The 27,136-nt window shown below is 51.9% G+C and overlaps 1 protein-coding gene and 1 long non-coding RNA gene across 4 annotated transcripts in view; one reads left to right on the top strand and one right to left on the bottom strand.

Moving 5' to 3' along the window:
- LOC116953203 (pre-B-cell leukemia transcription factor 1-like) overlaps positions 1-26,122 on the bottom strand; it is a 36,788-nt gene extending 10,666 nt beyond the window's left edge. For 2 of the 3 annotated variants that reach the window (XM_032973164.2, XM_032973165.2), the window contains exons 1-4: positions 25,670-26,122; positions 22,602-22,861; positions 16,751-16,824; positions 1,760-2,034 (exon numbers count right to left, since the gene is read on the bottom strand). In XM_032973164.2, coding sequence (XP_032829055.1) covers positions 1,760-2,034; positions 16,751-16,824; positions 22,602-22,861; positions 25,670-25,696 — 636 coding nt within the window. In that variant the 5' untranslated portion in view covers positions 25,697-26,122. Of the gene's footprint in view, positions 1-1,759; positions 2,035-16,750; positions 16,825-22,601; positions 23,348-25,669 lie in introns of those variants that run through there. The other variant, XM_032973166.2, reaches the window with a different exon arrangement.
- LOC142931192 (uncharacterized) lies at positions 23,050-24,290 on the top strand. Its single transcript, XR_012947174.1, has 2 exons — positions 23,050-23,184; positions 23,341-24,290. It is a non-coding gene; the product is annotated as an uncharacterized LOC142931192 (long non-coding RNA).
- Positions 26,123-27,136: the final 1,014 nt, after the last annotated feature.

Here is a 27,136-nt window from a genome sequence, read left to right as displayed (position 1 = left end):
AGAGGAGGATGAGGACGAGGAGAGAGGAGGAGGTGGAGTAAGCATTGTTTGTCTCTTAAATACAATTTTTGTCAGTTTTAATGTTAGGTTAGAAACACTTAAGTCCGTGCCGCTCTCCAGTCGCCTGGGTGAAAAGTGAGCTAAGTTTTGCTCAGTCCTGGGAAGTTGGCTGAAAAAGAACATAATAAACCGACAGACTCGTATAAATACACAGACTCACAGAGACACACAGAGACACAGTGACTCACAGAGACTCACAGAGACTCGTAGAGACACACAGATTCACAGAGACACACAGAGACACACAGAGACACAGTGACTCACAGACTCGTAGAGACACACAGACTCACAGAGACACACAGAGACACACAGTGACTCACAGAGACTCACAGAGACTCGTAGAGACACACAGACTCACAGAGACACACAGAGACACAGTGACTCACAGACTCGTAGAGACACACAGACTCACAGAGACACACAGAGACACACAGTGACTCACAGAGACTCACAGAGACTCGTAGAGACACACAGACTCACAGAGACACACAGAGACACACAGAGACACAGTGACTCACAGACTCGTAGAGACACACAGACTCACAGAGACACACAGAGACACACAGTGACTCACAGAGACACACAGAGACACACAGTGACTCACAGAGACTCGTAGAGACACACAGATTCTACACAGACTCACACAGACTCACAGAGACACAGTGACTCACAGACTCGTAGAGACACACAGACTCACAGAGACACACAGAGACACACAGACTCACACAGAGGCAGAGAATCGTAAAAATACACAGAAGACTCAGAGACTCGTAGAAACGCACAAGCAAAGTGGATGTTGGGCACCATGCGGTACACCTCCTTGGGCACATTGCTTCCGACGTTACACGCACACCTAGGGTATGGCGGAATCTGGGCGACCGGCTTTGTGTGGGGGGGGTGGGGGGAGGGTGGGGGGAGGGTGGGGGGAGGGTGGGGGGAGGCCCCGGCGTCGATGGAGATTTGCCCGCGTGGCACCTCAACCGCCCCCACCCCCACCACACGATGCTGTTACAGAACCAGAATATTTATTTATACTGGAAGAATCTGATGAGCTATGAAGCTCTTTTGCCCTAGTCGTTACGGCAAAATCTCCCGCTTAACACGGAGGCGTTCCGCTCCTGGAAATTCGCGAATTCGCGAATTTCGGTGAAGGTGGGGGTGCCGTTCCAGCCCGTAATATTATTTTTATTTGACAGTCCACTGTTTCACACGTTTCAAAGACTGCTGGGGCAAGTGCTGTTAGCGAGTAGCACCTATAAAGGTGCCGGCACAGCACACGAGGTGGCGGGTGGCCAGCACCACAATGGTGATGTTTACACATCGCACCAGGTACTTATTTAAGGCTTAGTCGACCTAGGGGAGGCCCATGACCGGTTCAGATAATCGTTACTGGTCTTGGCAGCGAGCACGAATCAAACTCGGCTCGCAGGGTCCGTAGCGCGCACAACAACAACAACAACCGCCATTCGCCACGAAGTGGCGTTGACGTCACCACGGCGCTTGGTGCCAGGCTGCTTGCACTTTAAGGACACGTGAAGTCTCGAATGCCCACTGGCAGGAGGTCACGGGACAGACCCAGGTGCCATGGGGTTGACCGACTGTGATGACACTCAGATGCACCACCACCTGTGCCCCCTACGCACATACACGGGCGCGCGCACACACGTGCGCCCGCCCGCCGCCGCCCAACGCCGCTCACCTGCTCGTACTTCTCCAGCTCCGAGTGGTAAATCTGCCGGATCTGCGCCAGCTTGGCGCGGTAGTCCGAGTGCTCGATGCAGCCGTCACCGGGCGAGCCGCCGGGGTGGGCGATGGCCGCCGCGGCGGCCGCCGCGGCCGCGGCCGAGCCTCCTCCCCCGCCGCCCGGGCCACCCTTCTCCGGGCCCGACACTCCTTCGGCCAGCAGCATGTTGTCCAGCCGCATGAGCTGCGGGTCAGGGGGGTCGTCGTCCTGCGCGCCGCGGATGCTCAGCACTGTCGCGGCACGCGCGTGGCAGGGGGGCGGGAAGGGGGCGGGGGGGTAAGGGGAGGAAACGGCGGAGGCGACGACGATGGTCATCATCGGCGTAAACGCAGGGAACGAGCGATCCGATCCGCCGGCGGCGACGTACGAACGACTGCCCCACCCGCTCCCTTCCCCCCACCACCTCTCCCCCCCACCCCCAACAAGCCGGTCACGTATCCGAAGAAGCCGCCAGCACGTGGAGCGAAACGTCCGTCGGAGATCGTGCGGAACAGCAGGCGCAACTCGACTCGAAAGCAGGTTTGGAGGGCTTGACCGGTTTGGAGCCGTAGCCCAAACGGCCGCCGCTAATTTTGACGATATTTTTTTAAATGACAAAAAAATATGCTCTCGTCTGCTTCAGCGATCGATGCCAGGGAACACATCTGACCCGAGCCACTGGGGGGCAGCGTTTTTCCACGCGTCCAGCTACAGGCGGAGGCCTCCGCCGCGCGACGGTTCAACGGATCATTCGAAATTGACACGGGTGGGGGAATTTATCGACGCGCACAGGAGATGGCAAACAAAAAAATAGTTGAATGCGGTGGGATTTTACCGTGCAGTCGGTGGTGACCGGGCTAAGACCATCAACTCTCTACGCCTATGAGCACACGGAAGGGACGGAAAACTTGGATTCGAACCCAGGCTCTCGGCGTTGCCGGCTGACACTCTTAAACCCCTGGGGCCACCGGGTCACCTTCGATTTAAAAAAAAAAATGTATCGACCAACGCTACGAGAAGATAAAAACAAAGTCTCAGAAATAATTAACCTCTTTTGACGTATTCTTGGTTCTTTCGGTAGTCACGTAGAAGGGCAACAATAAAATACTAAAATTTTCTTGCTGTGGTTTTCACACCTGATGATGATTGCTTGTGTTGCAGTCGAAACGTCGTGAGAATTTTATTGTTTTATATTTGTATTATTTTATTGTTTCCCTTCTACGTGACTTTACCGAAAGAACCAAGAATATGAATCCCTGCAGTCACGAAAGCTTTAAATCAAAACTCTTTTGATGTGTCGAAACGTTTAAGCAAGATGTCAGCAGAGGGCGGGTGCAGCAAGATCCACTGATGCACTGTCATATGCACCAACGTCATTGCTTCATTCATTCACTAACCCGCACTGACCCAAGTGGCGAAGTACGGTCAAACAAACCTCCCAGGCTCGCACGGCAGTGGGCTAACAAACGGGGCAGTACAAGCATGAGTACGGTACAACTCCGACTCTGTGCTCTGAACACCGAGCCTCCTGGCCACCTCTGAAGACAGTAATTCTTACTCTGGAGAGACTGGTCCTGCCATACGAATTGTGGAATTTCCACTGCCGATCGTGGGCTTTAAAAAACCGAAATAAATTGGGGCTTTTGCGGGAGATATTTTTTTTTTCCCCCCCCCCACAGATTAAAACGTTCCAGCAACAACAAGAACCGCCGTTCGCCACTTAGCGGCGGTGACGTCACCACGGCGCCTGCGGCAGGCGCGCTTCGAGGCACGTTACAACACCCTCGCACGTTTTGGCTCGCACGTTTGCACCACCACCATCACCGTCCGTCCGCGCGAGTGCTTCGAAAAGGATCATTTCCCATTTCCGCTGCTGCAGCGTCAAGCGCCGAGCGCGAGGCCGCTCTTCAAGAGACACGAGATGCCCTGGGGGGCACCCAGCGGGCAAGGCAGCAACACCAGCCGGGCAGGGAGAGGGAGGGAGGGAGGAGTGGAGGAGAGGGGAGGGAGGGGAAGGTGCAGAGAGAAGGGAAAATGAAGAAGCAAATGAGGGAGAGGGCGGATAACATGGGGTGACAGGGACAGAGGGAGTGAGCACACGAGGAGGGGGAGGTATGGGGAGAATGGAAGACGTAGAAAATGGGAGAGAGAGAGAGATGGCTCAGACGTGGATAGCAGCAAGGGGTGGCCCACAGGGCACCGAGACACCACCACAAGACAAAGAGGGAGGATGGCGGGGGCTGGCGAGCGGGTGGGTAGGACGGTGGGCGGGGACTGCGTAGGTCATCGCGACTGCGGTGCTACGGCTCTCCGGCGTGTTTTCGACGCAGCTCCCAGCGGAGCAGCGTGGAAAAACGTCCGGGGGGGGGGGGGGAGGACGGGGGACACCGTGCCGGACCGACGCCACCCGATGACAAACTCATCGGAAGACTCGAGAGTTCGGCCAAGAAATAGGAGACAGATGGAGGGAGGAGAACAGAGAGGAAAGGGGGGGGGGGAGAGAACAGAGGGGAGAGAGAGGGAGAACGCGGCGGAACGCGGGACGCGTCGCGATTGTGGGGAGCAGTAAAGGCCGCCGCGAGCCTCATAAACAACGTCGGATTAATGCAAATCGCTCGCACGCAAATCCCCCCCCCCCCCCCCGCGGCCTCCCCCCCCCACTCCGCCCTCACGCCCGCGCGAGCGCGAAGAGCGGCGCGTGGGATCGGCGGCGCGGGGTCCCCGCTTCCTCGCGGCTCGCCTCTTAATTGCTGCAATTACCCATTAATTGGCATTAATTAGCCGCTAACGAGCCCGCGGGTAATGGGGAGGGAGCGAGGGAGGGTGTCGAGCGAGCAAACGAGCGAGCGAGACGGAGGGAGGGAGAGAGAGAGACGGAGAAAAGGGAGGGAGGGGAGGAGATGGAGGGAGCGGATGTGGCGAGGAAGGAGAGATGAAGAGGGAGGGAGGGAAATGGAGCCGAGGGAGGAGGGAAATGGAGCCAAGGGAGGGAGTGGATATGGCAAGGAAGGGAGAGACAGAGAGGGGATGCGGAGAGTCGGGGTGGACGATCGAGTGACGACCCGGCATCGTCGCTCGCGCGGCGATGGACGGTGGGGGGGGGGGGGGGGTGTTGGGGGCGACGCCGTCTCGCGTCGTCCTGGAGTCACTGGCGTACGATCGCCACCGCCCGCGCGATCGTCGGCGAAACGGGGGGGGGGGGGGCACGGCTCAAACGAGGGGCGTCAATGTCTCGGGAGCGCGCGAGGAGGGCGCGAGGGGTCGCGTGCGCTCGCAGGCCCCACCATCTCCGCTACTGCCGCCTTTATTGAGCCTCAAATGCCTACGTTCGGAGCCGTGGCACGGTCGGACGACAAGTCGCGCTCAGCGTAGATCGATAAACAGAGGGGTGCTTTCTGGCTCCGATTAGACGCGCTCACTCGGCGTGTGTAACAATTCGCCCGCCCTCACCCCCAGTAATGCGATTCAGTTACGTCTCTCGTTTATGCCGTCCATCGCTCTCGTTAGTGCCCGGCTCTCCCTCTCTCCCTTGTATTGTGTCTGGCTTGCTCCGTCAGCCTTCAGCCTTCTTTCTAATCGGCGTTCGATATTCTGGTCAAAAGACGGGAAACGCGCAACTCTTGACACCATCTGCGTTGTTGTTGATAGAAATGTCGTGACCGGTGACACAAATGGCGGCAATGGAACCAACCGTGACGTTCATGACGACGGAAATAGCTTTTCAATGCACCCATAACTAACCATAATCAAAATTGTCAACATCGCTATTTTCTCTGTGCAATGCTCAATAAACGATCAAGCAGCATTTCATTCAACAGACAATACCAATCGCCGCACTGATCTTATATATATAAATGTGAAACGGACTACACGGCAACATTCCCCGACCCTGGCAAAACTAATGACGATTCGCAAGCCGGGCCGAGCACAGCGGAACATCACAGTACTCGAATTGTAAATGTCGCCGGTTTACTCTCTGACACGCAACCCCCTGTGCTGTCCGTGGTTTTGTTTACGTGACAAATCTTACCAACTGGCTGCTTCGTGGCGGCGGCGGGTTTGACCACATTTACATTCACACGACTCAACCAGCAAAAAAAGCCTCCACTGTAGATGATATTGGTCGTGGAAGCCTACGTGACAAACAGAGGGTCACAGCTGCAGTCGGGCGAGTCCCCCCTGGGCTACATTGTAGCAAGCACCCCTATACATGCACAAAAGCTTACGAAAGTCAAAAGTATTTTCCTCCTCGAATAAGCTTCGAGGCATGGATGCTCGCACGTCCTGTTGACGAGCCCTGCACAGCCAGCGGTGGAAACTCCACGTTCCCGCGGGTGGAGCGGACGCACGTACGTTCGACCCTCTTTCGCACCGCACGTAGCCAACCGTGCTAATCGGAGGTGCGGGGTAAGGACCACCGACTGAACACAATAAGAAAGAAAGTGAGGGCGAGTTTATCCACAGGGACACCCCACCGTTGACTCCCCCCACCCAAGTGGATGCTCATTTTCTCGACCCTGGAGGGATAATGGACTGAGTCAAACCCCCTCCCCCCACCACCACAACCTGGATGTGAACTCACAACGTTCCAATTGCGAGCCACTTGCTCTCCCCGCTTTTTTGGGAAAGTTTACTTTGTTCAACCAGGTGAGAACTCAGAAAGACCCGGATGTATCTATCGTACGATATCGCGTAGTATCGCAGCAACCCTCAACACTTAAAATCTTGTACTGCTGGGTTGGGGGGGGGGGGGCAGGGTCTGCATAAGGCTAGGATGAGAAGCCTCAGCACATGGGAGGGAAGTAATGTTTGTGTGCTGACAAACCCTGCCAGCCAACGTTACGCTGACAGACTAATAGGAGTACTCGGTTTAAACACACGGGTTAGGGTTACGCCAGACCGGGAATTCAATGATGAGAGAATCTCACCGCGGAAGGTCTTCAGTGGAAAAGTGTCATCAAGTGACTTGGATGATATCAATGGACGCTGTCCGCTCGCCCCCCGCGCCCCTGCTCCGTAGCGTCAGGACCATTCCCCAAAACATTCGCCCACTATATGACTTCTAGGTTTTCCCAACCCTCCCCCCGCCCACCTCGACACGAATTAATTATAATTCTACCGGGATATCAGCATCGCGGTGATGAGATGAACAAAAAAAAATCTTTAACATTCGGAACTCGGCAGCTTCCAGTGTGTGGTATTTGCCCGTGCCGGAAATTGAACCCCAGAAGATGACGACGCCAAACACTATAACCATTCCGATTTCCCAATTCGCTTCATTGCCGTACCGTTTTCATACCCTGTCAACCCATACGGTTTCACCCCGTATTCTTGTACAGGGAAATTTAGTTTTTAGGTCCATACGGCGTACAGCCGTTTCAATACGGGCACATTTTTTTTTTAAATGTCTATTTGTTTGTGTTTCTCCCTTGTGATGCGACTTTGTATTATGAACGTTGAGATTTATAAGGGGCACGGGGTGACCAATGAGGTCTGAATTGCTCTGTAATCAGGTAGGGCACTGATAAGGGGTTGACAGGTATGCATTTTTAGCACTTTCTCTTTTGTCATATCGGTTACCCAGGTCACTCGCGCAACGTGAGACTCATCCGAGTCTCTTGAGATCTCTCACCAGCTTAAACAATATAAACTTGAGATCTTGAAACTTAAAACAATTTTTTTGTTATTTTAACCAGGTTAAGGCCCACCGAGCTTTCACGGCTCTTTTTCAGAAGCGACCTGGCTATCACAAATGATAGCTCAGTGGCCTTACCTGATAAAATACATACAACAGCATAAAACAAATGTGTTTGCGAGTTTTTTTTTTTAGACTCGCCGCGTATTTATTCTTCCGTTTTGTTGGCGGAGTGCAGCCATCTGGCCGCGTCGAAACGGCCCCCAGCGGAGTGGCCCAAAAGGATGCTCGCTCCCTCGCCGCGTGGTGTGTACAAACGGGTGGTGAGCGCAAGAGAGGCCACCACCACCGCACACCCCCCCCCCGCCCCCACGGAGGGCTTTTCCGCGCCCCCTCACGACAAGTGCGGCGGTAATGAGCCCCTACCCCCCCAAAGACACGAGCCGTCTTCGGCGCCGGATAAAGACCACCACCCCCCCCCCCCCCACGGCATATACGCATGTGTACAGACAACGCAATTTGGATTCATATGTAGCCTATCAATGTTATCGCAAGAAACTGCGGAGAAACAGTGGGCCATATATAACGAGTAGAGATGCTGTTGGTCATAAGCCTCTTAAGGATTTTTCTTTCTCTGGGTCCCCTATGTGGCCATGTAGATTTCTGTGCAAGCATACTGCATATATATTCCTATGTTAGTATACGGGCACTTACATCTGGGTAATACGAGTATCGATGTTGGTATATGGGTCACTACGATTGTGCGAGTCCCCTTTGTGGGTTAAATGGATCGCCGACTGCACCTCCGATTAGCACGGCTGACTCCGTACGGTGCGAAGGAAGTTCAACATACGTACGTACAACTGAGCATATGGGACTGTATGTGAGCGTACGAGTGCCTGTGTGGGTCATATAGGTGATCAGCACCCAAGCAGGCATCCACAATGGAGATGGAGCAGCGCATAGACGGATTGTCACATCGCAAAACAGCAAGGCTGCGTGCAAGTGGCACTGACTATGGCTAATGATGGTGACGCGAGACAAAGACAAAAATCCCCTGGTATAGCCTTAACACTGTTGGGGCAAATGTAAAAATACAATACCCACAACACATACATAATGGACACACAGACGTTTCGATCACAACACAAGCGATCGTCATCTGTTTTCCTCCTGATGACGATGGCTTGTGTTGTGATCGAAACGTCGTAGTTTTTTTTGTTTATTTTCTTTGTATTCATTTGAACCTCTCCACGTGACTTTACCGAAAGACCCAAAGGATATGCATTCCTGCAGTCACGAAAGCTTCAAGTCAAGCTTCTCACTGTGTAAGAAAACGTGATATGCACTTCATCGCACCGCTGCAGCGGACGCCGCATCAACGACCGCTCTATTTCACTGCCCCTCGTTTGCGGTGTCGGTTTCACGGCCGCATTTGTGTTTCTGCCCCGCACTGTTACGCCTTCCTTTCAGAAACCAAACGCTCGTTTGGCCCGGCGAGCAGAGAGAGAGCGAGAGAGAGAGAGAGAGCGGCGGACACGTGCGTTTTTGTGAACGCCGTAGGGAACGTCACGGACGGCACAGGACGCGGTAAGCAACTTGCGAGTTGGGAATGCGATGAGATAGGGCCAGGCGGGGGGTCTGTAGCCTGCGGCTCCGGAGCCACGTGCGGCGGCTTTTTAAGGGCTGCTACGTTGACACGTTATTTATCGAGGACACCACTGTCTCTCGTATTCACTATGTGGATGGGCCATGGCCGGTGGTAATCAACGTCTACGTTATTGCGCGAGCTCGCAGAGCTGGACTGCGTGAGAAAACAAGCGGAGAGGATGCTTCTGCATTTTTCTTTTGAGTGCCGATACGTGCAGACGATGCCAGGAATTTCACGGCAGGATGCGGCGAGCAACTCGGAAGTCGGGGACTGCACCTGGGACAAGTGTCGCAGGCGTTATTTGGAAGAGAAGCTTGGGATGGTGGGCGGCACGCGTGTAAAATAAACTTAACAACTTTTAATTTTACCAAGTAAGGCCCACTGCGCTATATGGAGCTATTTTTCAGAAGCGACCTGGCCACAAATTTGGAAATGTATAAGTAGCCAAACACTCGAAACGCACAGAGATGTTGATTCTAAATGTGGAGGAAAAATCCGGGGGACCCGGAGAAAAATCCACGCGACCACAGGGAGAGAGACACGCAAACTCCAAATATACAGCAGCAGGCGTCTGGGTCGGGATCGAACCCACGACCTCCTGTACACCAAGCGAGGTAGTTAACATCTCCTAGCCACCGTGATGATGAGAGAGAAACACTGTAAACTTCAAATATACAACAGGTGTCAGGGTCTGGATCGAACCCACGACCTCCTGCACACCAGGAGAGGTAGTTAACATCTCCTAGCCACCGTGTGCTGGACGGCGCAGGGCAGGTGAACGAGACGAGCATTCGAGTGGCACCCCAGTGGTTGACGATCAAGGGGAAGACCTCGAAATCAATTGGAATCATACATGGGCATCATCGCCCCCCCCCCCCCCCACTGGCATACTAATGCCCCAAGTCACTCTTGGAAATGAAACTTATCCTGGTCTCTCGTGGTCTCTCACCCTGGTTAAACAATATACACATGAACTTGGTGGTGGTGGTGGTGGTGACGAAGAGACTATAGGAGACCGAGCGTTAGCTGGTGCGAGAGCCGAGGGATCGAGCATATGGAAGGAAGCACCGGCCGGAATCGGTGGCATCAATGACATGAGCCATGATGACCTCTTCTTCATTGAGCCATATCACGAACATGCGTCACACCCACCACTTGCCTCCTCTTCCCAATGACATCTCCACACCGCTTCTTGGCCAAGTTCAATTCGGAACTCCCAAGTTGCCGACCCTATTCGTCCCGTGGAATTCCTAACATCCTTCCCGCATTCAGAGGCCAGACGCGTTCTTTTCTTGACAGAGAGGCAAAACACTGCAACTCTTTCGGCACCCGCCGACCGTAATGTTTTTGCTGTCAAGCTGCTAAGGGCATCATTAACTTCGGCACGCTGCCTTACCTCCGTTAACACCTCTGGCGGCGTCTGGACTACTGTACGTCGATATGGCGACAACTGTTTTGAAGGAGCTGGATTCAGCAGCAGACTGTGAAAACGCAGACGAAGTATATACCAAAGATAAAGGTCCCCCCCCCACCACCACTATAGCTGACATGGGCTTTTGGGGTAAGCGCTGAGAGCGAGTATGTACTTAGGTCAGAACGGCGCACGAGCGGGTGGGTATGGGAGAAAACCACGCCCCGGATGCCTTTGTCTCCCCAGTGTCGATGTTTACACACCGTACCAGGCATTTAAGCCCAAGTCATCATCGGCGAAGCCCAGGATCGGTTCAGATTTTCGCCATTGGACGTTGGTCGTGAGCAGGAATCGAACTCGGGATGCCGGGTTGGTAGTACAGTGCGCTGACCACTGCGCCACCATCATCCTCACCGGTCATGCTCTATCCATCGGTGGTTGAAGGTCCTACCCACACCGTCGCCATCCCTCATGAGCCTTGCCATGCCATAATACGTCTCACTGCTGCACATGTGGCGATGCCGTCGCTCCACCTCCGTTAGGCTACCTCTCCACCACAATCTGTGAACACATCTGCATACAACTGCAACCGCCGTTCGTCACCAAGTGACGGTGATTTCACGAGAGCGCCTGTGCCAGGCTAGGTGCACTTTGAGGTCATGGGAAGTGTGGTCGGAGGCTGGCAGGAGTCACAGGACAGACCCACACGTGCTACGGGTTAACCGAGATGACTGACAGACGCACCACCTGTGCTCCCGACTGTGACACTTTGCCGAGTCTCACCCCCCCCCCCCCCACCCCCGGCGTTCGGCTCTTCCTAACACACAGACACACAAACACACACTCATGTACGTACGTGCGCGCACACATGTACATGGTTAGCCTCGGTCACTCTCCTAAGCTAAGCGACCACCTGGCTTTGAAGCGGTAAGACTGCCCTCCATCCCCTTAAATTTTGCAGAATCCACACCACACGGGGCCACCCTGTGCCCACACCTCCCAAGGACACACACGGTGTTAAATTACACCCACTCCCCGCAGCCAGAGTAAACGTCCCAACTTCCAATGCCAGTGCGTGCCAATCACGCGGACGGATAGAGCCGCAACTGAAGGCCCACTTTGTCCGCAGTACGCTCAAGAGGTAGATCTACGTATACAGGCGCATCTATCAATTCACTGCTGGATGACGGCCTTTCTGAGCCACAACCACCACCGCCGCCTACACCACCGGCGCCGCCTCTTCACGCAATCCTGCAAAGTAATAATCCACCAAGCATCTACACACGAACCGATTTCATCGCCCCATCTATTAAAAATATAAAAAAATGTATTTCACCACAAAGCCCAGAGAGTTAAATCGCTCTTTTTGAGAAGCGGCTTGGCCGCGAATGATAGCCCAATGAAGTGGCTTACCATCACGTGGAAATGTATAGCAGACAAATCCTCTAAACGCATGTTTTCTAAATGTGTTGGGAAAAACCGGAGGACCTGGAGAAAAATCCACACGACCACGCGGAGACACCGCAAAATCCAAATATACAGGGATCGAACCCACAACCTCCTGTATACCGGGGCGAGGTAGTGAACATCTCGTGCACCGTGGTGGGAGTCAATCCGTCCTCTCGGGACACGTTCCATTCCTTGGCTGCCACTCCGTAATTACTCTCAACAATCGGTTACTGACTGGCCCATCTTTCCACGGTGCGTCCTACTCCAAAGCCCACGTGGCTCTTTACAAACAAATTTGCACAACGTAGAATTTACCCTGCGACACGGTTCTCCCCCCAAATAAACCATGTGCTCGTCTTTGCGTCCCTCAACGTCACTCCAAGCGTGCGGCCCTCCGCTCCTTCCCGGCATGGACTTTTCGCCCTAACCGTGTGGCTTTCAAGACCAAATGATCAAAAATCGGCGCTTGTTATTCAAAAGCTTCCCCGCCCCCGAAAGAGACACACACGCACACAGACGCTCCGGCGGCCAAATAGAAACCAACACAAGGACGATTATTTAAGACTCTGCAGTTGGCGAGCAGCATTTTTTGGAGACATAGCATGTGAGGGGGTGGGCGGGCGGGCGGGCGGGCTGGGGGGGAGGGGGTAGTAGCGGGGTGCAAGGCCCGGCGTTACAGGCCAAGAACAGAGGCAACAACAAGCGCACGCAGGCAGGCCACCCGCAGTGAGCGAGGGAGGCCGAGAGAGAACAGAAGACGACGCACCACGATGGATAGCCCGTGGGCCGGAGAGACGGGACGCGTCTCAAAACGAACGCGGCGGTCAGCAATACCCGCGCCCATCAAATCAAATCCCGCCTACATTTTGGCGTCCGCACAATTCTTATAAGAAGTTGGAGGCCTGCAATTTTTTTTGCTCACGCCACTGCTGACGGATGGGCCTCCACCGGTGAGAGCACAAGAGAGGCCCTCAGGAGGGTGTTTTTGGCCGAGTCTTCCAAGCTAGCCATTTGAGTCTTGGCAGATGTGAGAGTGCCCACACTTTTCCCCAACCACACGTTACCTGCTGTTCGATGACACTACGGTGCACTCTTTTTTTTTTTTACACCGCTGGGTGGACAGATGCGGAGGGACGATTTCAGAAAACTCGCCCCCATTGTTTCAACCACCGCCGACTGGGAGAAGGAATCGAACCGGCGACCTCCGGACAATCACGGCACAGCGGGCATCCCAGCCACTCTGATAACGGCACGGCTGCATCGCGTTGGCGCTGTGTTTCACAGACGAGTATAGTCTGCAGTAGTTCCACACAAGGGCCCCCCCGATATCGCGATACTGCTCTTACCAAATTAGCTAAACCTTGCGGGTAACGTCCAGCTTTGGGAAATTCGCAACTGTGATGCCGGCCACACACAAGCAAAACTATTCAACTATCTTCGTTTCACCAGGTAAGGCCGCACTGAACCATCTATCTGTGTTTCAGAAGCGACCTGGCCACAAATGATAGCTCGAAGAAGCGGCTTATCATCATCGCGTGGATATTTCTAGCAGCCAAATTACTCGTGAACGTGCGACATCGATTCGAAACGTGGAGGAGAAGAAGCGGAGGATGCGGAGAAAAATTCCACGCGACCACCGCGGGGAGAGAGAGAGAGAGAACACGGAAAACTCCAAACGCACTACTGCTCGGCGGTGCCAGCGCACTGCGGGCTCAGAGGGGGAACACAAAGAGGGGGGGGGGGAGAGGAAGGGGGGGGGGGGAACAGAGGCACCACCGCTCGGCCTCGGCCTGGCCGGACGCCTAATCACACTGTCACGGTGCCTTCGGTGAAGGCTGCATGCAAAAATCCGTGGCCATTTGTCACGAGAGCTTTGTTCGAACACAAGGAGGGGGGGGGGGGGGTGGGGGGAAGAGAGAGAAGAGAGAGAAAGGATTCCTCCCCTTCGCCTCCATCCCCTCCTCCACCACCAAGGTCTGGGCGGTGGTGGTGGTGGTGGTAACCGGGGGCCAGTTTGGCACAGGATCGTAAGTCTTGACTGCAGCAGTAGCAGCCGTTTGTTTATTTCTTACATTTTTTTGGTCTTTTAAAAAAATCTTTCCTCCCCCTACCACCAGTTTTAGAGAAAACGTGCCATCGGTGTTGTTGTCATGCGACGTTTGGAACTCCCGCGGAGCAGTGCAACCCCCACTGTACGAGAGAGTGGCTCCCGCAGACGTGGATCTCAAAGAGCTACCTCTGATATTCTGATATTCCCTTAAAAGTGACGTCCGTTCTACATGGGTGGGGGGGGATGGGTGGCACTTTCCTACCTGCTGTGCCAGCGACAGCATAGTCCGTCGCGCGACATTCAAACCGAGCTTTTCGCTTTTGTTGAATTTTCAAAACTGTAATTTAGGCGCAATAACTGCACGACCAAATGAACGTGACTTTTTTCGTGTGTGCAGTCGTCGGTGACCGGGGCTGAGACCACCAAAGTCACAGCATTTGAGAAGCCATTTTAATCACAGGCGGCTGACTGCATTTAATACTAAAAACTACTTTAAACTCAACTTGTGTTTTATTTTACCAGGTAGAGCCCACTGAACAATGTAGCTCCTTTTCTGAAGCGACCTGGCCACAAATGATAGCTCGACCAAGTGGCTAATCATCACGTGGAAATTTACAGCAGCCAAATACTCTCAAAGAACATTTGATTGTAAACGTGGAGGGAAACATTGGAGGACCCGGAGAAAAAAACACACGGAACCACTGGGAGCATGACAGGCAAACTCCAAATATACACACGTCAGGGTCGGGCTCGAACCCACGACCTCATGTACAGCAGGCGAGGGATTTAACATCTCGCCAAGATCCCGGTGGGAGCAGTGGCCCAAGAGCTCTGACCTTTGTGCCACGGGGTCACCTCTGTTGTGTGGATGTCAAATATCCCATGACACGGCACACAAGAGGCGGCTAAGTGTGTGCGCGTGTCGCGCAGCGCTAATGACTGCGGTAAATGGACCGCAAATGACGTTCCTTACGTAACTTTTGTCACAAACGCCTGCCTTGCAATGGAGATAATGAATCTCAATGGGCTATCATTTGGTTAAGTACTGTAAAGTATGATGAGTTGTCAGAATGTGAATGGGCGATGATGACTGTTGTAAAGACAGCGATAATGACAACCATCCATTACCGTCATCACGTCCAGCGTTATTACCATCATTACCATCGGCGCTTACCACTCCTCGCCACAACCGCCATCACCAGCACCACCATTCACAATCAGAATAAATCACGAAAGCAATCTGGACCAAGACCGATAACTTCACTGTTATCGTCATCCGCGCCACCATCACCATGACCACCATTGTTACCGCAACCACGACCATCGTCACTATCAGAAACCATCGCAACGCTCATCAATAAAATTCACCAAACATCAAAATTCTGTGCTCTGTCGTAATTACCATCACCACCACCATCATAAACCACCACCACCGTCGCCATTATCAATATATTCACAGTACAATCACAACCACTGCCATAATAAAAAAACCAACACCGCTACTAACAACATGTACCACAATTACCACTCGCCATCACCAATATTACCACTACCATCGCCCATCACCCACTTCCGTCAACATCGCCACCATCACTGTACCCCTCCCATCCCCTCCCCTGCCCCAGGGCACACCACACAGGCCAAGATGGCACTTGGGGTTCTCAACTTCCCAGCACGCACAGGCAAATAAGCAAACACGATTGGCTGCCGTGCGGCCATGTGAGCGGCCAGGGCCAATCGCACGGCGGGGTCACGGCGGACCACGGTGGGAAACCTAAAGCGTAAAATTTCAGGGTGTGTGTAATGAGCAGCATGTGTGTGTGTGTGTACGCAAAGCTGGCCCAAATAGGCGCTCGCTAACAGCAAACCGCCCCCCCCCCCCCAACAATCCGTTCAAGGCTACACAGGGCATCTTTGTACGAGTATTTATATAAGTGTGTGTACGCATTGAGCATTAGTTATCATGAACGCATGGGTTCATGTGTGAATGTTTGAAGGAAGCATATGCGGGGTACGTAGATGAAGGTGTGTTAATGAGCGCGCATAATGCAAATATGTTTCAATATGCATCATTGTCCTCTTTGTAAGTAATATGTTTGTGTTTGTGGCGGAGTGGTTGGCGTAGCGATTAGCACACCGCGCAACAAAACCGGCGACCTGATATCGGATTCCGTAGCCACAGGTTAAACATCGGTTGTGGACCATCTGAACCAGTTCTCTGCCCCAACGTCTACTCAGCCTTAAATGAGTCCCTGGTGTGGTGTGTAAACATCAGCACTGAGAAAACAATGGCGGCCCAGCCAGGCATGGCGATGGCCACATCTGCGCCAAGCCAGCCTTCGTAGGTGCTTGCTAACCGCACTTTTCCCAACGTTTCGTGAAGGCTACAACAGGGTATATTTAGTCTTTGTGTTAGGCAAACGTCGGGTATATGGGCGAGCGTGTTCATTTCAACATCACTGGCTACCTCTCCGGCCTCTCCGATTGCTGTGAAGATCCACTGCCCAAAACGTCACCTATGGCATTTTTTTTTAAGGCCACAGTGTTTTAACGAACGTGTTGCGTCATTTAACGCACTGTATTTGAATTTTCACTACCTACGTTTCACCACGCACGTACAACAAAACTTAAATCAACAAAGCTCGCTGCACGTACTGGGAATGTTCGACGCAACATAATGGGCTCGTGTACGTGCGAGCGTACTGCGAGTGTGCGCGCGGCGTGTGTGTGTGTGTGTGTGGGTAATGTGTAGCAGATGCACAAGGCCTCACCAGTCTTCTCCTTAATCTCGCACAACACGTTGAAAAGGGCGGGCTTCATTCTGTGACAGTTCAGAGCATGTTTCCTGCGCATAAGGCACATACAACACACGAAACACAAATGTAAAATCTCAAAAGGGCAAATAACTCCCCCCCCCCCCCCCCCGCCCTACAGCCTTTAACAGGCCGTTGGGCCAAAGTGCTGTTAGCGAGCTCCTATTTATGTTGTTGAAATTCTTTTGCACCGTACGTAGCCAACCGTGCTAATCGGCGGTGCTATGAAGAGCAGCACGTCACTCGACGGGTGTCGGTGGCCAACATCACGCCCGGACGCCTTTGTCTCTGCAGTGGCGATGTTCATTACACACCGCACCAGGCACTCATTTAAGGCCGGGTCAACCAAAGGCGAGGCCCAGGACCGGTTAAAATATTCGCCACTGTTGTTGGTCGTGAGCGGGAACCGAAGTCGGGTCGCATCGGGTTCGTAGCGCGGTGTGGTAACCACTGCGCCACCACTCCCCACGGAGTACGTGCGTGCGCGCACATAGTACGCGCACGTACACACAGTATGACAGGGGCCAGTGTCATGTGCTGATGAAAACACGACTACGCAATGGCCTGGTGATTTTGCCGCATTGTTGATGATGATGTGAGACATTAGTCGGTGCTTTTCACCAAAGAAATTTTTTTTGGTGTTATTTCTGTTTTTCCGTTATTGTATTTTCAGATTTTTACATCCAATTTCAGATTTGAAATTTGTACTTTAGTTTCGCAATTCAATTAATCGCGTTTAAACGACGCTATTCGTCCCCGAAATGTTAGCGTAATTATTTCAAATATTAATCCGTTCATTTTAATTTTGACGAAATTATGTTTTAAATCGGTTAAATAATTTCCATCCAATTTATTTGCGTCAGTCAAATCTTTTTGATGTAACCATTTCAAAAATGTATTTAGCAAAAGTGGCATACATCGCGTATATCTGCGTCTGTGCTGGCACTTTGGGCAGGAAAGCCAAGTGACAATTTCCATGATGTCACTTCCTGTGACAAATTTTCCGATCACAACACACACACTAGACAAAAAGGTAATATATTGCATTTTGCACACACACACACAGAGACCGAGAACCCTTCTGCACAGCGGTATAAACTTGTGGCGAGTTGCTGTTAGCGGGCAGCTCTGAAGACCGGCACGGCGCACAAATTCACAAATTGGTGGCGTGGCCACCACCACCGCAACCGGCCAATTCTTGCCTCCACAAGTTCTGATATTTACACAATTCATCAGGTACGCAATTATGGCTCAGTTAACTTTGGAGGGGGGGGGGGGGGTCCAGGACAAGTTCTGGTACCGCTCGCCACTGATGTTCGCTGTGACGACCGGGAATCGAACTCAAGCTGTCAAGTTTATAGCGGTGCATTGCACAAACTACAGAAACTCGGCTCTTGCTATATTGTGCATACATGTTATAACACGCAGAGACAACCAACACACGCACACACGCACGCTACACTAACACAGCAAATAGTTGAGAACAGGCAAAAAAAACACGTACAGAAAGCGTAGCACAGGCGCATATAAAACACACAAGCAAAAACAAGAACACACTACAGCATACGGTTCAGCACAGGCAAAACAACACGCATACACTCCAGGAACATAAGATCACACACAATATACACAACCTTTAACACAAATGTAGACAACACACATGCAATCGAGATGCCAAAAATCACAGGCCAGCAATTAAGTCACTGTACAGTCAAATCTAGACGGGCAGCAGTAACTGGGCAGATGCAGCATCACTCACAAACACACGGAAGCAGAAGAATGAAGTCGAGATTACAGAAAGACACACAAGACTCGCAATGCACGTAAGATACATGGCAGGGAAAACACACACCAGTCTAGAGACACACCAAGCGGCACATCATACGCAAACACACATACAAAAATATTGGACGAAAAAAAGGCGAACGCTCATAGATGGTGTATGCACAGCATGCACAAAAGATAAGTAACGTGTGAATTAAGATACACGCTATATATTGCGAGTACGACCACAGGAAAGAGATACAGCCAAAAGAGGCACGTGATGCAAACAGCAGGCATAGGGAGACAGACAAGACACACACACAGGTTCACACGCAGATGCACAAGAGACACGAGATGGACACAATTCACACAGACAAGTGACAATGACAGAGTACAGACACACACACAGTGAGACAGGCAAGTTGCATACGAAAGACAGACACAAAACCATACGAAAGACTGACACACAAGCATACATGGGGGCACACGTAGCTAGGCAAGTGACGTGTAATTGAGACACGCCGAGACAACATACAAAGACAGGATACATAAGACACACAAAGGACAAGAGACACGAAACGTACTGGAAGGGACACGTGAAATATATATACGCATCAGAATTGAGACATTAAATGGAGACACGGAAACTAAACAAACGTGACACACCGATGGGCGATAAGACGCACGAGATAGGTATTCGGTAGACAGAGAAAAGGACAAGGCATGCACGAGACAAACACAGGCACAGACACGCACACAAGCTACGCACACAAGCTACACACACAGGCAATGAGACGGAGACCCACACGATACATACGGAGGGGAAGACCGAGAGAGACAGGCCTCCTGAGACAAGGCACACGGAGAGACACAGACAGGGAATACACGGACAGGACACGGACAATAGAGGCACACTGGCCACGCACAAGATAAAATGAACAACGTACACATACACTCGAAATACACTGACGACACACACACACGCGCGCACACAAGAACACACAGCGCAACAACAACAACAAGACTCACCGGTCGTACACCCAATTAATACACACAGACACACAAAGACACAGGCAGACACTGACATAAAGGATAGACGCCCACCAAGGAACATAATGAATACTCAACGTGGGCACAATTCACACACGAGCAACGGGTTACACACACACACAGACGAGGAGACAATACGAGATTCTCAGACCGTACACACACACACGGTTGGCAAGACGGTGAAGAGACAACACAAACCACACACACACGCGGGCACAATGGGTTACACAGAGACACAAATATCCCCCCCCCACCCCATCCCCTTTCAACACACACGTAGACAGAATAGAGACAGACGGATGAGACACAAGCAACACACACACACACTCACGTGCACATACAATAGCCGGACAACACACAAGCACGCGACAGACGATAACATCAAATACAGACAGGCCTTCCGAAATACTAAATAATACCCACGAAACGTACACGATGGGCACAGACTAAAAGACAAAGATCCCCCGTGTAGCCTGTCACAGACTGTAGGGGCAAGTGCTGTTAGCGAGCAACTACGAAGGCCGGCACGGCACACGAGGGGGTGGGTGGCCAGCAACCACGCCCGGCCGCCTTTGTCTCCCCAGTGGCGATGTTTACCACACACCGCACCACGGTACTCAAACGAGTCAATGGGTGTTGGCCGCGAGCGGGAATCGAACTCGGGTCGCCGGGTTCGTAGCTCAGCGCTAACCACTGCACCACCGCTCCCCGCTAACCGCTGCACCACCGCTCCCCAGTACAGTCTCCACATGTACAAGACACACAACACAATGGATACACAAAGCGAGAGAGATAGAAACTCTCAACAGACAAGACACACACACAGAGACCAGACACACAAATACTAGTAACGCGTACAAACAGATGCACACCGAACACAAAGACAACACAACAACCTGCACGTATTACAACAAAGACATAGGGACCCCCCCCCCCAGTGTAGCCTGTCACAGACTGCTGTGGGACAAGTACTGTTACATTGCACAGAAACGCGGACATAAGAGACACACCAAGATCGAGAGAGACAGCACACGCAAATGACAAGACACACACACAAGCCATACAACACACGCACAACAGATTCACACACACACCGGTAAGATATAAAAACGCAAGGGACACAAGGCTCGCATATACACAAAGACAAGACATCCGATACAGACAATACACACACACACAACAGGTCTCCACAGACACACTGGCAGGCAGACACAAAAGCAGAGAGACGCACAGGACATCAATTCAGAAAGACAAACAGAAACACACAAATACAGAGAGAGGACCCTCCAATACAGACAGGACGCACACACAAGCCACAAAAGACACACACCCAACAGATGCACACACACTCAGACACAAAGACATGCACACGAGGTGCACACACACACAAAGACACACATACAAGACCTCCAATACATAGCACACTCCACAAAGACACAAGCCACACACACACACTGACAGCCACAATCACACACAAGACACACACAGACAAGACCTCCAATATAGATAAGGCACACGCCACAAAGACAAGCCAGACACACACACACACAACAGATTCACAAAGACACAATGACAGCCACAATCACACACAAGACACAGACAATGACCACCAATACAGACAAAGCGCGCACACACAACAGATTCACACAGGTACACTGACAGACACAATCTCTCACACACACAAAGACACAGGCATCACCACATGCACACTGACACTCACCAGACACACTGACACCACAGACAGACACAATCACATACACAGACATAAAGACACACAATAGACACACAGAGGCATCGCAAACACAGGCATCACCACAGACACACTGACAGACACAACCACACATAGACGCAACCACAGGCACATAAAGATACACATACAGACAAAGACACACAATACACAGAGAGATATAAAGACACAATAGACAGAGGCAAAGACACACAATAGACACGTATACATAAAGACACACAATAGACACACACGTGCATAAAGACACAATATATAAACAGACACACACAGGCATCACCAGACACTGACACACTGACAGACAACCACACAGACACAACCACACACACAGACACAGCCACACACACAGACATAAAGACACACATACACACACAGACATAAATACACAATAGACACACACACACAGACATCACCACAGCAACACTGACACAGACACAACCACACACACACATAAACACACACAGACAAAGACACACACAGACACACAATAGACACACAATAGACACACAATAGACGCACACACAATACACACAATAAATACACACACAATAGATACACACATAATACACACACACACACACCAGACACACACACAAGACACACACAATAGACACACACAAAAGACACACATAACACACACACATAAAACACAATAGACACACACAAGACACACACACCAGACACACACACAACCAGACACACACACACCAGACACACACACACCAGACACACACACACCAGGCACACACACAAGACACAATAGACACACACACCAGACACACACACAAGACACAATAGACACACACACACCAGACACACACACAAGACACAATAGACACACACACCAGACACACACACAAGACACACAATAGACACACACACACCAGACACACACAAGACACACAATAGACACACACACACCAGACACACACACCAGACACACACACCAGACACACACACACACGACACACACAATAGACACACACAAGATATACACACACAATAGAGACACACACACAATAGAGACACACACAATAGACACACACACCAGACACACAATAGACACACACACAAGACATCATCATCGCTCCCCTCACTAAAATGGCGGCGGCGGTGGCGGCTTCGCGCGCCCGAACCCCCGAGAGCGAACCGGTTAACAGCCCCCCACCTCTCTCTCAACTTCACCACCACAACAACAACACCACCAACAACACCCACCCACCACCACCACCAAACAAACAAAACGGCCACCTCTCCTGCGCCTCGTCCAGGCTCTGGTCCGTGATGCCCACAAGTTGTTGAAGGATGTCCGCCAACTCTCGCTTCGAGGCCGCCGCAGCCGCGGCAGCAGCAGCGGCGGCCTCGCCGTCGGGCTGGAGGTGCGGGCCAGCCAGGCCGCCGCCTCCTCCTCCGCCGGGGCCTCCTCCTCCGCCGCCGCCGCCGGCCCCACCGGCTCCCGGGTGAGGAGGGTGCAGGCCGAGCGCCGCCGACAGCGGCATGAGCAGGCGGGCCTGCTCCTCCATCATGTCCGCGGCGAAGGACGACGCCACGGTCGGTGTCGCCGGGGGGTGTCGAGGAGTCGGCGGCGGCGGGAGGAGGAGGGGAGGGAGTTGGGGGGGGGGAGACCGTGGAGACACGGGGGTGGCGTTAGGAGATGGTGGTGGTGGTTTGGTGGTGGTGGTGGAGGCTGCTTGCTGCTGCTGGTGGTAGCAGAAGAGGAATGTGGAGTGTTGTGTGTGTGGTGGTGGTGGTGGGGGGAGGTGGAGTTTGTGGTGGGTGGAGATTGTGGGTGGAGTTTAGGTGATGGTTGCGGGGCGGAGTGTGGCGAGAGGTGGTGGTGGTGGTGGCAAAGGAGGAATGTGTGGAGTGAGTGGTGGTGGTGATGGTGGCGAAGGAGGAATGTGTGGAGTGAGTGGTGGTGATGGTGGTGGTGGCGAAGGAGGAATGTGTGGAGTGAGTGGTGGTGGTGATGATGGTGATGATAGTGAAGGTGGTGGCAAAGGAGGAATGTGTGGAGTGAGTGGTGGTGGTGGTGATGATGGTGGTGGCAAAGGAGGAATGTGTGGAGTGAGTGGTGGTGGTGATGATGGTGGTGGCAAAGGAGGAATGTGTGGAGTGAGTGGTGGTGGTGGTGATGATGGTGGTGGCAAAGGAGGAATGTGTGGAGGGAGGTGGAGTGAGTGGTGGTGGTGATATCAGTGAAGATGGTGGCAAAGGAGGAATGTGTGGAGTGAGTGGTGGTGGTGATGATGGTGGTGGCAAAGGAGGAATGTGTGGAGGGAGGTGGAGTGAGTGGTGGTGGTGATATCAGTGAAGATGGTGGCAAAGGAGGAATGTGTGGAGTGAGTGGTGGTGGTGATGATGGTGGTGGCAAAGGAGGAATGTGTGGAGGGAGGTGGAGTGAGTGGTGGTGGTGATAATAGTGAAGATGGTGGCAAAGGAGGAATGTGTGGAGTGAGTGGTGGTCATGGTGAAGGTGGTGGCAAAGGAGGAATGTGTGGAGTGAGTGGTGGTGATGATGGTGGCAAAGGAGGAATGTGTGGAGGTGGAGTGAGTTGTGGTGGTGATGATAGTGAAGGTGATGTCAAAGGAGGAATGTGTGGAGTGAGTGGTGGTGGTGATGGTGGTGGTGGCAAAGGAGGAATGTGTGGAGGTGGAGTGAGTGGTGGTGGAGTGAGTGGTGGTGGCGGTGATGATAGTGAAGGTGATGTCAAAGGAGCAATGTATGGAGTGTTGTGCAGACAGATGATGGTTGTGGTGGGGTGGAATTAAGATGAAGTAGCTTCATGGGGCTGAAATAGTGGGTTAGCGTGGTGATGGCTGTGATGAGGTTGATGGACAGGATGATGAAGATAGTGGGTGTAATGGGTGCTCGTTAGCTCTGATGGGAGGGATAAATGGAGGTTGTGGTGGTTGTGGTGTTGGTTGTTGTGGTGTTGGTCATGGTTGTGGAAGTAGTGGAGGAAAAATAAGTCTGTACGGTACGTTGTTGAGTGATGTGTGCTTGTCTGTGATTGAATCGGAGTTGATGTGATGGGTTCAGTAGTGTGCTGTGTGACGTGTCTATTTAATCAATGTACGTCGTGTTATACGTACTATGCGAGGTATATATGCTATTCTGTATGCTATGTATTCTGTACGCTATGTATTCTGTACGCTATGCATTCTGTATGCTTTGTATTCTGTATGCTGTGCATTCTGTATGCTGTGCATTATGTATGCTATCTGTATGCTATGTATTCTGTACGCTGTGCATTCTGTACGCTGTGTATTCTGTATGCTATGTATTCTGTATGCTATGTATTCTGTACGCTGTGTATTCTGTACGCTGTGCATTCTGTATGCTATGTATTCTGTACGCTGTGCATTCTGTATGCTGTGAATTCTGTATGCTGTGCATTCTGTATGCTATGTACTCTGTACGCTGTGTATTCTGTATGCTGTGTATTCTGTACGCTGTGCATTCTGTAGGCTGTGTATTCTGTACGCTGTGTATTCTGTATGCTGGGTATTCTGTACGCTATGTATTGTATGCTGTGTATTCTGTATGCTGTGTATTCTGTACGCTGTGCATTCTGTATGCTGTGTATTCTGTACGCTATATATTATGTATGCTATGTATTCTGTACGCTATATATTATGTATGCTATGTATTCTGTACGCTATGTATTCTGTACGCTATGTATTCTGTACGCTATGTATTCTGTATGCTATGTATTCTGCTGTGCATTCTGTATGCGCCCCCCTGTACTGGCGTTCTATAATATCCTGAGTGATGTAATCGGTGTAGCTGTGTATCCTACACTTTGTATGCTGCATATGCTATGCACGTTATATGTACTTTATATGCTCGGTAGACATCGTTATACTGTGTGAGAATGCTTTATCTCGCATGTGTATGCTGTATGGTATGCATTCTGTACACACTATATGCTGTATGTGATGTATGCACACTAAAAGTTGTGTATTGCACGTGTGCTATATGTTCTATGTAGTTTTGTAAAGTCTGTATGGTGTGTGTGTATACTGCATGCATTGTGTGTGTGCTGTTGTGCGCTCCATGTATTGTGTGTGCCCTGTATGTGCTGTTGTGCGCTCCATGTATTGTGTGTGTACTGTACGTATTGTGTGCTGTTGTGTGTGCACTATGTGGTGTGTTCTCTATATATTGTGTGCCCTGTATGTGCTGTTGTGCGCACTATGTATTGTGTGTGTACTGTACGTATTGTGTGTGTGTGCCCTGTATGTACTGTTGTGTGCAACCCGTGTATGTGTGTGCTGTCGTGGTGACGTGTCCCACGCGTTCTTTAGAGACACACAACTGATGGGCGGCCACTCCAGGCCATGTTCTCTGCAACTCCACCGACTTGGGGTGTGGTTGGGGGGGGGGCTCCTATTAAAAGTTGCTGCTGGGTCGACGGAGACAAGAGGCTCACTTATTGGCTTGGTTGTTTTGTGTTCCAAACGCAACACCACACCAGCCCAACTACCAAAACTGCGAATAAAAAACTAAAACCACACAGCAAAGCCCACAAACCCCCCTCCCTCCCTTACCAACCCCGCCACGCGTTCAAATTACACAACAACAAAAAAAAACTAAAAGAAATAAAGAACGTACTAAAATTTAAACTGCCCGTCGAACAACGGGCAGGCTTGAAACGATAAAGATTAAACGACGACGGTGATGGTGGTGATGTTGTTTCAATGATAGCCGAGTAAGCCGACATCAACCCGCTCCCTGTCCGCTCCTTCTCACCCCCCCTCGCCTCGACCCCTCCCCCCCACACTCCTCTAGCGACACGCCCACTCGCGCCGATTCACCAATGGGAGCGCGTACGTTGCACGAAGGGCGTGTCGCCACGCCCTCCTGCGGTTGATTGACGGCGAGGGCGGCCAATAAGACGCGCGGGCGTACGCCCGCCGTTCACGCGTTCCCTTGTGCCGCGCCCAACGAATGTGATTGACAGCGCGTGGAGCCAATCGGAAGGCGAAGTGCGTGTCGCCACGCCTTCTTGCGGTTGATTGACGGCGAGAGCGGCCAATGAGACGCGCGGGTGCACGCCCTCCGTTCACACATTCCTCGTGCCACGCCCAACAAATGTGATTGACAGCGCGATGAGCCAATCGGACGGCGATGCTTGGGTGGGGCTTTGCGAGAGCCACGCCTTTAGCGGCTGTTACCGTGGTTGGGGGGAGGAGCCGAGTTATGTTTGCCAGAGCAGAGGTTTCTCCTCCAGATGTAAACGTTGCGCATATATAATCTGGAGGTTTTTGGCCTGTAACTAACTATATTTTACCTCTGATCTGGCAAAGGCTATTGCAAAACTTTAAGTTTTTAATGGTCTTTTTTTAACGTCCAATTTTTATTTTATTGGAACACCCCAGTGCCATTCCTTTATAAGGCCATGGTATTGCCGATGAGACCCAGTGAAATCAAAACCAGTCTAATGGACCATATGCCCATACTATGGGTAATCAGTGGCGTTGGATTAAGTGGCTGCAGCCCTGCCGATGAAACCCCACGAAGTCGAACTCACCATTTAAGGTTCCTGTTCGTAACACTGACTCCCAGTTGCTGCGATTTATGAGCCTCGATGCCTTGCCGATGAGTGTCAATGGAAGTGAAACCAGTCCATGGATTGCCATGCACACGAGATCCGGGTTGGCCATTGGTTGAGGAGACTTGCAGCCTCCCGGCCCATCTCGCCCCAGAAGTCGGCAAACCTGCGGCTCCTGAGCCGCATGCGGTGGCTCTATGAGGAGCGGTAGTGCGGCTCTTGAAATTC

This window comes from Petromyzon marinus, chromosome 50 (assembly GCF_048934315.1).
Source record: "Petromyzon marinus isolate PM22_M1 ecotype Great Lakes invasive population chromosome 50, UKy_Petmar_22M1.pri1.0, whole genome shotgun sequence".
Taxonomy (NCBI): domain Eukaryota; kingdom Metazoa; phylum Chordata; class Hyperoartia; order Petromyzontiformes; family Petromyzontidae; genus Petromyzon; species Petromyzon marinus.
The sequence above is the reverse complement of the archived record's forward strand: the minus strand, read 5'-3'. Positions and strand labels throughout refer to the sequence as shown.